General features: G+C 39.4%; 1 protein-coding gene across 1 annotated transcript; it reads left to right on the forward strand.

Moving 5' to 3' along the window:
- The first annotated feature begins 11,971 nt into the window (after positions 1-11,971).
- Positions 11,972-13,138, forward strand: LOC121373160 (cysteinyl leukotriene receptor 1-like). Its single transcript, XM_041499614.1, has one exon. The coding sequence runs from the start codon at positions 11,972-11,974 to the stop codon at positions 13,136-13,138; it is 1,167 nt and encodes a 388-aa protein (XP_041355548.1).
- The last annotated feature ends 804 nt before the right edge of the window (positions 13,139-13,942 follow it).

Raw genomic sequence — 13,942 nt, forward strand, 5'->3', positions numbered from 1 at the left:
CTGTCTGTGTTCTGGTGTTCATCTTTATATGGCTGTGTGTAACTAGCTAGCTTCATTTGCATATTCGTTAAACGTTAAATAAGCGAGAAATCGTAAACATAATAATAAAGATGTATTCAATTCAAAACAGTATTATTTTATTTTCGTGGGTTACTGGTAAGGCAAAACAAAATACATTCCTGGTGTCTGGTCAGCTTTTAATTTCCCACGGTATGACTTGGATTTTTGTCGGTCTTTTCTTGGTATTAATTAAACCCGCATTTGGAGCCAACATGTCATTTCGCATGAACTAGGGCGTGCTTGGACCATTGCTGTATTTAATTTCTCTCTAAAACAGGTCCTATTGTTCTGAAGTAGTAGCATGACTTGTTTTAAAAAAACATTTGCGGTCAAAGTCGAAGTCATAAAATTGCCTTGGCTATATGGAATATGTAAAGGAAACTATATATTTAGAGTACGAAGGCAAATGAGGGGGCGCCATGGTCATTGAGGATGGACCAAGACAGATGGGAAGGACGAAAAATACCTAAATATACACAACCTTTCTGTGCAATCCATGCTCAAAAACAACATCAAAAAAAATAAAACAAGAAAGAAAGAAAAACACGCATCGTCGCATCACTTCTGGAACTCTGGTCTGACCAGAGACCGATTTTAGTTCTTTTTTTGTTGGCCTAAGCAGAAGAACGAACACGCAGTGACGTCATTTTATTCGTCAGTTTAATTTCTCTACAGAACAATACCCGCTGTATGCACTGATCCTCACCCCATTAGACAAATTACAACACAATAGCGGTAGCAATGACTAATCGTAAGAATGCATCATGCTGATTTGTAACTAAATAGCATAACTAACTTTGTCACTAGCTAAATCCTCTCTTGACAAATGTGATGAAAAGTCACCATTGACTTCTAATTACATTGCCCGACTCACTAGTGGACAGTCTACAGGAAATGGAAAGAACAATGGAACAAGAATTGCAAAACCTATTGTAATAACAGACCAGGGCCCCGTCCATGAAGGAACGTAGCTAAGGTTCATTACAACGACTTACGAATAATTTTACGCCTGTCATATGTTCCGCAAAGCAAATGGTAGCTTCTTTAACTATCAATATCTTCAAGTGCGAATTAGTAAACTAATGCATTGGTTACCGACCAGTTGGAACATACTGAATGCATTCAGTGGTATCGCATATCCACGAGGTAACGTTGTCAGTGTATTTGCCAAGTGATAATTGCCAAATGCATAAGACATGAGAGTTATCTCCCGTAGTTACGCGTGAAGGTCGTATTGTCTAATATGTTTTCCACCGAACGCCGAGTTTTGTAGAATGTATTGTGGGTACATTAGATCCATTTTTACACAAATAGTTTTTTGTATCCTTCCTAGAAAACCGTCATCTTACTGTTATTTGACATCCACGTTAGTGGCTTACAACTGCCTCGTACCAATTGTAATTTTTCGCCATAATGTACGACGACCGTAAGTTGCGCCGCATCGTGGAACAGGCTGGCGATCATAGAAAAAAACACGATCGCGATGATAAGTATGTTAAAGCGATAGTAGTTCTAAATTTTCTACCAAAACAGAGAACGTGCAACATCTCGTATATTTCGTCCCCTGTGATGAAACTGTTGATATCTGTAACAATATTCGTATGGCCACGGAATTCAGTATGTACTACCTTCAGTTAATCAAGACATTGCAACACCATTTAACTCCAAGATGGCTGCAACGATAACGGTCGGTCGGATGCTAATTTGTCACAAAGTACGTGAACTGCGGAAAAACTGGATGTAAGTGATTAACTTTATGTGAGCAGGAAGACAATAAAAAAAAACTCGTGCTACTTATGTATTGCTTAATCTTTTTTAAAATCCAGAATGGCCATGAAAATGGCCACAGGTGTCAAAAGTTCCGTATTGTCCATTCTATCAAAAGCAATATATACATACATACATACATACATACATATATATATATATATATATATATATATATATATATATATATATATATATATATATATATATATATATATATATATATATACAAGTATATTAAACTTGAAATACAGGGATTTTGAATGCCTTCTCTTTCTGTTATCAAAGAAATGCTATCATTACTTGAAACGTAAATCAACTAATATTTGAAGATCTCCAACCCGTCTTTAATAAACATTTCAAATAGATATATCAAAATATCATATAAAATAATAAGTCTTAATATGTAAACCAAATTGTAAATGTCTGCCTTGTTGTGAGAGATGGGCCAGTCACAACTAATAACTGACCCTTTGGTAAAGAGTGTGGAATCAGTTTTATTAGTGTCATTTTCTACATCTTAATAATATGTAGTGTATAGCTCATCACTGCATTTCGTTGACCATGACGTCTTGTCTCAGTGTTGGGGTGTCGTTAGACATTCATTGACTGATTCATTCATTCATTCTTGTCTCAGCAGTAGTATAATTGTCTCCTAGTTGAGTTTAATCACTTTAATCAGAATGTTTGGCCATGTGGCCGAAATTTTCCACAAATACTTACTATATATATTTGACTCAATTTTTAAGGTAACGACGAAATAGTTCAAGTTTCAGGAAAATCGAATTTTCGAAATGTGTATAGCATGTCTGAATTGAGAACTATTGGGCCGATCACTGCCCAAGATGTCCTAGTTGAAATAATTTGCGCTGCTACAACACCTCAGATGCATGACTTTCGTTTGCATTTTTAAAAACGTACGCTGCATAGCCGCCTCCCCATACAACCACTCTATGTAAGCGGCAGTTCAACCCTCCCCCAGCTGCTATCACCGTCCCGCGACTATGGTATGTTCCTTTGGTGCATATTTTAAAACTGAGTACATTAGAAATGCTATGATACATTCCTTGTGAAGTCGTGTGTCTGTGTGACTCTCTCTCTCTCTCTCTCTCTCTCTCTCTCTCTCTCTCCTCTCTCTCCTCTCTCTCTCTCTCTCTCTCTCTCTCTCTCTCTCTCTCTCTCTCTCTCTCTGTGTGTGTGTGTGTGTGTGTGTGTGGTCACTGCTATAATTAAATAAGATATTCATATGTCTGAATAAGATACAGCTATTATAAGATGGGAATCTGTCATCACCATTACTGATATTTGTTAGGGTCCCAAGTCTTTTCGGCTGGGAGCCTATTGTTTGTTTTTATTATTATTATTATTATTATTTATAAGCAGCCTATTTTGTCATTTTCTGAGAAACGTGCTGGGACGATTTCGTGGACATTTTATAGGTAAGAAGGTCCTGGGGGGGGGGGGGGGGGGGGATGATTGAAGATATTAAAATATTATGTGTATTGGCCTCTATCGTGAATTATGTGAAATTATATTTTTAAAATTCTTCAGCCGTCTGTTGTTTTGTCCTTTTGTAAAAAGAAAAAAAAAAAAGAAAAAAAAAAGCAACCTCCCCCACCAAAAAAAAAAAAAAAAAAAAAAAAAAAAAAAAAAGCCACACCTACATATGGGCACATATAGCTGAAATTTGGTAGGTAGGTAGGGCCGCCAGGGGGATTGATTGTGTTTTTAAAAATATGTTTATAGGTTCTGCGTGTTGGCCTCTATCGCGAATTTCGGACTGTATATCAGTTTCTATGAAAATTACAGGTGAAACGTCTTGCTATTAGTGTTATTGTTGTTGATGTTATTGTTACTGCTATATTGATGTTAAGTGTTTTGTAACGTGTGTTACGTATAAATATAAAAACCTAGTGTTTCAACACTGATGCCTAGTTTTCTCTATTAGAGTCGAATCACTGAAATCAAACACTATTTATATTTCATTGTTTATATAATCCATATATAACTAAACTTAGTGTCTGTGTTTACGTGTTGAAACTAGAGTCTGCCACTGGGGAGCGGGATTTAGCTCAGTCGGTTGAGTATTCGCCCGAGGTGCTTGCGTCGTAGGATCGAACAACTGATTGGTTTTTTTGTCGTTCCAACCAGTGCATTCAACTGTTTTGGGTCTTTTTCGTTTCAACCAGTGCGCAACAGCTGGTCAAATGACGTGGTATATGCTTTCCTGTCTGCGGGGAAGTGCATATAGAAGATCCCTTGCTGAATTAGGTCAAATGTAGCGTGTTTCCTTTGATGACTACGAGCGTGTTTCCTCTAAGACTATGTCAAAATTACCAAATGTTTGACACCCAAATAACCGATGACTAATTAATCAATGTGCTCTAGTGGTGTCGTTAAACAAAATAAACTTTAACTTTAACTTTCTTAAGAGGAAACTCGCTATATGTATTCATTAGTAGCAATGATACTTTTATATCACCTTCCCACAGACAACACAGCACATACCACGCTCTTTGATATACCAGCCATGGGATACTGGCCGTGACTGGGGAGAAAACGTTCCACTGAGGAGGTTCTATCCTATGACACAATCACCACAGACAACACAGCACATACCACGCTCTTTGATATACCAGCCATGGGATAATGGCCGTGGCTCGGGAGAAAACGTTCCACTGAGGAGGTTCTATCCTATGACCCAATACAACACAGCACATACCACGCCCTTTGATACACCAGCCATGGGATACTGGCCGTGACTGGGGAGAAAACGTTCAACTGAGGAGGTTCTATCCTATGACCCAATACAACACAGCACATACCACGCTCTTTGAAATACCAGCCATGGGATACTGGCCGTGACTGGGGAGAAAAAGTTCCACTGAGGAGGTTCTATCCTATGACCCGATCACCACAGACAACACAGCACATACCACGCCCTTTGATACACCAGCCATGGGATACTAGCCGTGACTGGGGAGAAAACGTTCCACTGATGAGGTTCTATCCTATGACTCAATCACCACAGACGAGTTCTCTAACTACTGAGCTAAATCCCCCCCCCCCCCCCCCCCCCTTATATGAGAGGTGGCGGCTTGTTACTCTAATCAAAGAGACTTGACAATAACGATAGCCAGCATAAAACTAATCGCAATTTCTAAGTAGCTTATTGATAGTAGAACTTCCTTATTAATTCAGACATCTGAGAATGGTAATTAGTAGATTAAAATATACTAATTTTCTAATTCTCAAATATTAACAGTGCATGTTTATCTTTCCTAAGAGTTATTGTGTTTCCTTGCGAGTTTAATTATTGTTTTCTTGAAAACTCGCTTTTTTTTATATTATCCTAAGCAACATTTAGAATTCAATAATATTAACTTCTGCAGAAATTTAATTAAATTGGTTTGCTAACTTATATATATATATATATATATATATATATATATATATATTAATCACTTCTGACAGAACACATATTAATATTTCCAAAATGGACACAGCGACGTGATTGAATATTGTATATGCGCATGTGGAGTTCGTTTTACTAATTTGTTTCTTAAACATGCATAAAGCTTTATAAATACATGGTACTGTTGGTCTGCGCAGTGCAGCAGTTGCTCTGAGCAAATTGTCCAGCGCAAGAATACACGGTGAGATAATATAGTCTCAACTTTCTTGCAATATTTCTTGATTGGAATTGTGTTGGTATGTGAACACGCTATCTTACATGTAAGATATATTTTATTATTGGGATATTTAGATATATTACACGTTTTGTTTTCATCTATATGCTCGTTCTGCCAATGAACGAATTGTTGTCTGTTTTGTCGTTTAAGGTAACGACGTCTACGTAGGTGAGGCGCAAACAAAATGTTTTATTTTATCTATCAACATGTCGGTTATCTTTTATACAAACTAATACCAATGTTACATATTTTCTCTTACAGAATTCATCGCATACAATTTAAGAACATTAAAGTTATTTCATGTGATTAATTTGACTTAATTATTTACCTTCTTAATTTACTAAGCACCCACCCCCCACCAACACCCCCCCCCCTCCGTCCTGGACCCCCCCTCAGTGGTGGGAGCGCTCGATAATGTCTGAATGCGGCGAAATGTCAATCTATGGTCGATTCCCGTCGGTGGGAGAAATTGAAAATGAGCTTGTATCCTGATCTCGTTCACCAGGCTATTTCTCGTCTGACCCAACAGTCTAGTGTTTGACAGTATCTGGGAATGGTGTTATAATCCAGAAATGGCTGTGGGCACTTTTGTTAATCTCGGGCAAAAATCTGCCTGCCTACCCCGTCCCGTACAGCGTGGGAGCCACGTCTGTGTGGTCATTTACTAACCGTCCCTCTGTAACGTTTTTCGAGTATAAGAAGGCTTTTAATAACCAATACATATTAACTGCATTTCGTTTAAACATGGTACATATTCGTTATATTCCTTTGGGGAGGGGGGGGGGGGGGAGGGTGATGAGCGTGGACGTATCTCAGTGGTTAACAAGCGCTGTCCTGATGCGCGATCAATCATGGCGATTTCCCGTCGGTGGGGCCGTTGGGCTTTTTCTCGTTCCAGTTAGTGCTCCACAACTGATGTAAACAAGGCGGTTATATACCTCTTCCTCTGTGGGATGGTGCATATAACACATCACTTGCTGCCTAATCGAAAAGAGTAGCCCATTGAAAAAATGGCGACAGCGTGTTTCGTCTCTGTGTGATCCTTAACTATATGTCCGACGCGATATAACCGTGAATAAATTGTCTTGAATGTGTCGTTAAATACAACATTGCCTTCCTTCCATATATTCAGTGTGCTTCTGGTAGTACTAATCCCAGCAGTTGCTCATCTTATTTACTTCTGGTAGTACTAATCCCAGCAGTTGCTCATCTTATTTACTTCTGGTAGTACTAATCCCAGCAGTTGCTCATCTTATTTACTTCTGGTAGTACTAATACCAGCAGTTACTCATCTTATTTACTTGTGCATACATTTGATCCTATTACTGAGAAGAATCTAATACGAGTATTATGTAAGCGACAGGGTGAATAGAAACACGTCTAATGTCTCGGACCAGACCAGTCGCTATCCAGAGGCTGGGCCCGGGATGGACATGTCCGAAACCTTAATTGGGCATGTTAAAAGGGTACTTTCTCCCCCGCTCTCTCTCTCTCTCTCTCTCTCTCTCTCTCTCTCTCTCTCTCTCTCTCTCTCTCTCTCTCTCTCTTCTCTCTCTCTCTCTCCTCTCTCTCTCTCTCTCTCTCTCTCTCTCTCTCTCTCTCTCATGTAAACACTGGAGTTCTGAGGAGAATATAGTTGAAGTTAGTTTGTGTTATTTACCGGCCTCGGTAGTGTCGTGGTTAAGTCACCGGACATAGGCTGGTAAGTACAGGGTTCGCAGCCCGGTACCTGCTCCCACCCAGAGCAAGTTTTAATAACTCAATGGGTAGATGTAAGACCACTACATCATCTTCTCTCTTACTAAGCATTAACAAGTAGCAACTCGCACACTGTCCTAGACAGACAGCACAATTAGCTGAGGTGTGTGCCCAGGACGTTTGAACGTTAATTGGATATAAGCTGAAATGAATGAAAAACATTGTTAGTTAACCACATCACTAGAACATAATGATGTATAAGACGTCGGCTGTTGGATGTAAAAAGAATGGTAAACCTGACACGTTGTCCACAACCCCATTACATTTTCAACATACAGCAAGAGATCATTACTAAGACTTTTCCTACAGGCATGACATCACATACCACGACAAATGATATACCAGTCGTGGGTCACTGTTTAGGACTGGGAAATATCCAATCAGTTAAAAAGTTAAAATGTGTTTTGTTTAACGACATCACTAGAGCAGATTGATTTACTAATCTTTAGTTATTGGATGTCAAACACTTGGTAATTCTGACATAGCCTTAGGTAATAATAATATTAAAGCCGCACACCCTACTTCCATCCAGCGAAAATAAATTATAATTTGGTTAATCTACAAACCTGTAACACACTTAGATCACGTTTTTATCAAATGGAGTGAAAAAAAAAGGTTTTATATCGATAAATACCATGGGAATCCCCATGTCCCAATTGCTTGAAATAATTTTGAAAGTTAGTATTCTGATGTCACCGGTAGATGTCGCTCGAAGCACAACTATGCCTACGTGACGACAAATTTCACAGAGTGCGCACAGACTTGGGGTGCGTTCTTTTCACCTCTCCTGGACATGTTCCAACTGCTCCGTCCTGGTTGTATCCCCTCTCCAGATATCGTAAGACTTAGCAAAATTATTGGTTTTAAGGGTTTGTAACGTTTTGTATTGAGACACTTACTTGTCTGAACTTTATTGTTACTGAAAATGTTCACGAACTGTGAAGAAAAATCTCACAAATGAACAACAACAAATCGGATGTTGATTTCGCGAACCGTGCACGAGAAAACAAACCGAACCAAAATGATAACGTTCACGTGGTATACCAACGTCTGTGACATTGAAATGGAAATATCCCGTCTAAAAATAGATTAGACCTTGTCTGCTCAACGTTTTTTTCTCAAACGTCAAGTTTTTAAGAAATACGAAAAATGCATTTTGTGGTATTACAAAAAACAGGATTACCAGGATTACCAAAAAACACTTCAGGTGAATGGAAATGTATATTCTAAATAATAAACGGTAAAGTAAAGTGCAATTTTATTTGTAAAAAAATGGGTTTAATAGCGAAAAATACAACGCCGTAATGGTTAACAACTAGCCGTAACTAGGGTGTGTCCCTTTAATAAAAAACCTCTACATTTGTCCATTAGTAGCAAGGAATCATATATATTAATTTTCCTACATACAGGACAGCACATACCACGACAAATGATATACCAGCCGTGAGGCACTGTTTGGGACTAGGAAATATCAAATCAGTTAAACCGTTTCAAAACATGTATTTAACGACATCACTAGAGCATATTGATTTACTAATATTTAGTTGTTGGATGAACAAGTCGTGTGGTACTATTTGGGACAGGAGAATATCCACTCAGAGAATTGACCCCCAAGAAGATTAGAGCCTACGACCTAAGAAACGCCGGCGAACACCAGCGGCGGATCGAAGGGGATCCAGGGGCCCGGTCCCCAAAATTTAGCGACATTAATAGTTTTATCATATTTGTTTTTGATTTTTAACGTTGAAGACTGTGATTGACCCAGATCCCGACCCAAAAGAATAGGAAAACAATCTGCATTAGCAGCACACTCAGGAGAAGCGCTTTATTTTATATCTTAAAACAAAGAGAATTATTTCATTACAATCTCTTTTCACCAAACGCTGCGGAATGCGCTGTCCTGCTTATCAACAAAGTGTAAATAAATCTATCTTTGTAAGTATAAGCAGCATGTGTGATGACATTGATAAACTCTCTCTCTCTCTCTCTCTCTCTCTCTCTCTCTCTCTCTCTCTCTCTCTCTCTCTCTCTCTCTCTCTCTCTCTCTCTCTCTCTCTCTCTCTCTCTCTCTCTCTTTGCTTCCATTTACCATAGTTTGACACTCAAAAGGCGATGTATCATTCATTCATTCATTCATTCATTCTGTGTGTCTGTCTCTCTTTCTGTCTCTCTCTCTCTCTCTCTCTCTGTGCGTGTCTCTCTTTCTTCACTTCTGTCTCCCACCTCTCTCTCTCTCTATCGCTGTGTGTATGTGTGTGTGTGTGTGTGTTTGGGGGGGGGGGCCTCTCTGTCTCTTTCACTCTCCCCCCTCTCTCCCCATCTGTCTGCCTCTCTCTCTCTTTTTGTCTGTCTCAGTGTATGTCTGTCTGTCTCTCCCATACCCCCCCCTCTCTCTCTCTCTCTCTCTCTCTCTCTCTCTCTCTCTCTCTCTCTCTCTCTCTCTCTCTCTCTCTCTCTCTCTCTCTCTCTCTCTCTCTCTCTCACACACACACACACACACACACAAACACACTATGTGTGCTCTGCGTGTGTCTGTGTCTGCCTCTGTCTATCTGTCTTTCTGTCTTTGTCTCAATGTATGCATGTCTATCTTTCCCATACTTCACCTCTCTCTACAATGATATTAGGACATTTGCACATTAACAAAATCATTTCTGGCCTCACAAACTGTCTCTCACGTGTTTGCTAGAATAGATACAACATATGGATCCCTGTCTTCCGACGTTCCTAGACATCCATCCCGTGTATTTATATCTGGGGCGGGACGTAGCCCAGTGGTGACGTTAAGCAAAATAAACATTTGTGTCTATATTTAATTAGGATGTGACCTTTGAACTAAAACATGGATAGTTACCACGCACACAGATTGCAACCTTCCCCCTCCTCACAAAACAACAACTATATTATGTTGATATGAACAAAGTCTTTTGTTTAGAACAAGATGTAATGATAACCTAAGTGCTGTTCTAAATGATGCATTATTTCTTACAGAACTAGATATATGTGAACTAACGTCCACTCCACCCCACTGTCCTAGACAGACAGCCCAGATAGCGTGTGCCTATGACAGCGTGTCTGAACCTTAATTGGACATAGGTACGACCATACGTTTAAATGAAAGTCCACTCCACTCTTAATTGGACATAAGTACGAACATACGTTTAAATGAAAGTCCACTCCACTCTTAAAGGTAAAATTCGCCCACTAATAAACCATATGCTTATATTACAACTAATAACAACGCAACCATTGTTATGAAATCTTTTTCCTGGATAACTACGGCAATTGCAGATAAGAATCGATCGTTTTTATCTATGCTCTATGACAAAAAAAAGTGTTTTGTTTAACGACACCACTAGAACGCATTGATTTATTAATCATCGGCCATTGTATATCAAACATTTAGTAATGTCCACATAGTCTTAGAGAAACACGCTACATTTTCCCTAACGCAGTAAGGTATCTTTTATATGCACTTTCCCACAGACAGGAAATCATACACCACAGCCGTTGACCAGTTCTGATGGACTGGCTGGAACGAGAAAAAATAATCAATTGAATGAACCCACCGAGGTAGTCCGATCCTACGACGCAAGCACCTCAAGCGAGCACTTACCCGACTGAGCTAAATCCCCCCCCCCCCCCCCCCTGAAACCAGATAAACAACACGGACAGACATACACACTTATTTGTTTATATCTCCATTTGTATAAATAAGAAAGAAAGATTAAAAAAAAAAAAAAAAAAACGCAAGAAAAAATAATGCAGCAATGGATACAATTCACAAGTCACTCTGGAAAAAAACCCCCTATATATTTAAACAGTGACGATAATTAATTTCACTTTAGATAATTGTATACATACTTTCTATAACTATTGAGCTACACTTTTCGATTAGCAGCTCTGGATAATTTATATGGAGCATCACACAGAAGGATAGTACATACCACGGCCTTTGGTAAACTAGTTGTGAAGTACTGGCTTGAACGAGAACTAGCCCAATGGATCCACTGTCGGGGATCTATTTTAGTCCGACCGCGCATCAGTTGAGCGCTTTACCACTGGACCAATGAATGAATGAATAACAACATCCCAGCATGAAACATACATCGCTTATTGGGTGTCAAACTATGTACCACTGGACCAATGTAATGAATGAATAACAACATCCCAGCATGAAACATACATCGCTTATTGGGTGTCAAACTATGTACCACTGGACTACGTCACTACGTCCCGGCCCTCATTAGTTGGTGTTACATTGAATTTTGGATGGCTCTTACACAACAATGTTAAAGGCGCAGAAATGGTGACTACGTTTGGCTAAGTTACAAACCTGTACACATTTGGGTAACGTTACAAGAGTGAAACAAGAGTCTGTGACCTTGAAACGGTGAAATACCCTTTCGACTAGACTAAAACTCGACTCCATAACTGTTGGGTCTCAGAAGCACGTGCGTTTTTAAATATATGTGCTTATATATAAATGTGTTTGCTGGTATTAGAAACACCAGGATGACCAGAACAACTTCGATTGTACTGAAGTAGATAATCTAAACAATAAAATGTAAGTAAAGTAATAGTGAAACATATGCTTTAGTGTTTACAAAACTAGGATCTGTCCATTTAAAGATGTCAGACAACAAACACAAATGCTAATATTGTCCTTGATTCTGCTTTTTTGGCAGGTTACGATGTTCAACATTACCGGACCCTCTATGCCTGGAGAAAACAATGACGTGGACGGGCTCCTTAGAGGGGCGAATTTCAACACGAACTACAACGGAACAGATCACAATTCCATCCACAATAGAGGCTACGCCTACTGGTTCTTCAACGTCATTACTGTTGCTATAGGACTGGTGGGAAATGTCATGATTGTTCCTTTAATGGGGGACGTGAAATTATCCTTCCTGTCGTACCCGGTGTACTTGGGATGTCTGGCTTTTTTGGACAGTTCAGTGCTCATTATTTTCGACATAAAGGAATCGTTCATATATTTCCAGTCCTCCTACCTTATTGAGAGTAATTTGGCCGTCTGTACGCTAACGAAATTCATACAATACGTGGCGACGACTCTTTCTCCTTGGTTGATGGTTGGACTGACTCTGGATCGCTTCGTCTGTGTTGTTTTCCCGCTGAAACGCGACGGACTCTGCACTCGAAGAAAGGCTACGATCGTCTGCTCGTGTCTGACCGCTGTGTCCGTAGTTATGACTCTCCCACTGTTGAATGGGCTGGAGAAAGTTGAAGGGTCAGAGATATGTTTTATAAAAAATTACTTAGTGAGGTACGCGACATTTGTACGTATTGTTTTCAACGCTAACCTTCCTTGTCTGTTGATTCTCGTCCTCAACACTGTGATTGGAATCCACATCCAGCGCAGCGTCACGTTCAGAAAGAGATTTACATCCACCTCCACCAGCTCTGGCGCCACTGAAAACACGCTGGACAAGTCAGTTTTTCCTCTCATGTTGATCTCGATATTGGCTTTCGTAACTCTCATACCTTCATCCATTGCAGACAGCATTGTTTTGATCCTATATATTACTAAATCGGATCCTGAAACTCTGGCCTTCATCCTCTTCAAACTGTGGCCGGTGCTTAATATTTTATACCTTATGAATTTTGGTCAGAATTTCTACATCCTAATGGTCAGTTCAGCTAACTATAGAAAAATTATAAAGGCGAAACTGAAATGCCAGAACCTCTGTGGACGGAATGACGATGTTACAGTGTCACGAGCTCTTGCTCAGGTTTCAGACTGTGTCGACGTCAGGACAACTATGACAGAATTGAACACTATACAACCTGTACCACCCAGCTCGGTTGCCTCCGCTACTCTAGAATTTGGTAACTGAACTAATTTCGCGGAAATTACTAACTAAACGCGATCATTCGTCATCGGCTACTAATTGTGAAGTATTAGATTATTATGAAGGCTATACTGAACATTTTGTCAGTAGTTCAGCAAGTACCACGATCGTCGTTGTAATCGCGGTTAAACATCTGAGACTTTGTTAAACAAGCACCACGATCGTCGTTGTAATCGCAGTTAAACATCTGAGACTTTGTTAAACAAGCAGCACGATCGTCGTTGTAATCGCAGTTAAACATCTGAGACTTTGTTAAACAAGTACCACGGTCGTCGTTGTAATCGCAGTTAAACATCTGAGACTTTGTTAAACAAGCACCACGATCGTCGTTGTAATCGCAGTTAAACTTTATCTGAGACTCGTTGTAATCGCAGTTAAACATCTGAGTACCACGGTCGTCGTTGTAATCGCAGTTAAACATCTGAGACTTTGTTAAACAAGCACCACGATCGTCGTTGTAATCGCAGTTAAACATCTGAGACTTTATTAAACAAGCACCACGATCGTCGTTGTAGTCGCAGTTAAACATCTGAGACTGTATTAAAGGGACAGTCCTCAGATTGCTACAAGATGTTATCGACTAACAGAGACTTTTTAACGATTGTAATTACATATCTAACATATTTTTCTGCATAAAGTACTAGTCGCTCTATATTAAACGTGTTTCTGATCGTTTGTTTCGTTTTCGTATGCACAAAATTATCTGAAGATAAAAATCCAGTTTGGGCTTCTTACAAATATTAAGACCAGAAACACATTGATTATACAGACATTGATATTCTAAACAAA

The sequence above is a fragment of the Gigantopelta aegis genome, chromosome 5 (genome assembly GCF_016097555.1).
Source record: "Gigantopelta aegis isolate Gae_Host chromosome 5, Gae_host_genome, whole genome shotgun sequence".
Lineage (NCBI taxonomy): Eukaryota > Metazoa > Mollusca > Gastropoda > Neomphalida > Peltospiridae > Gigantopelta > Gigantopelta aegis.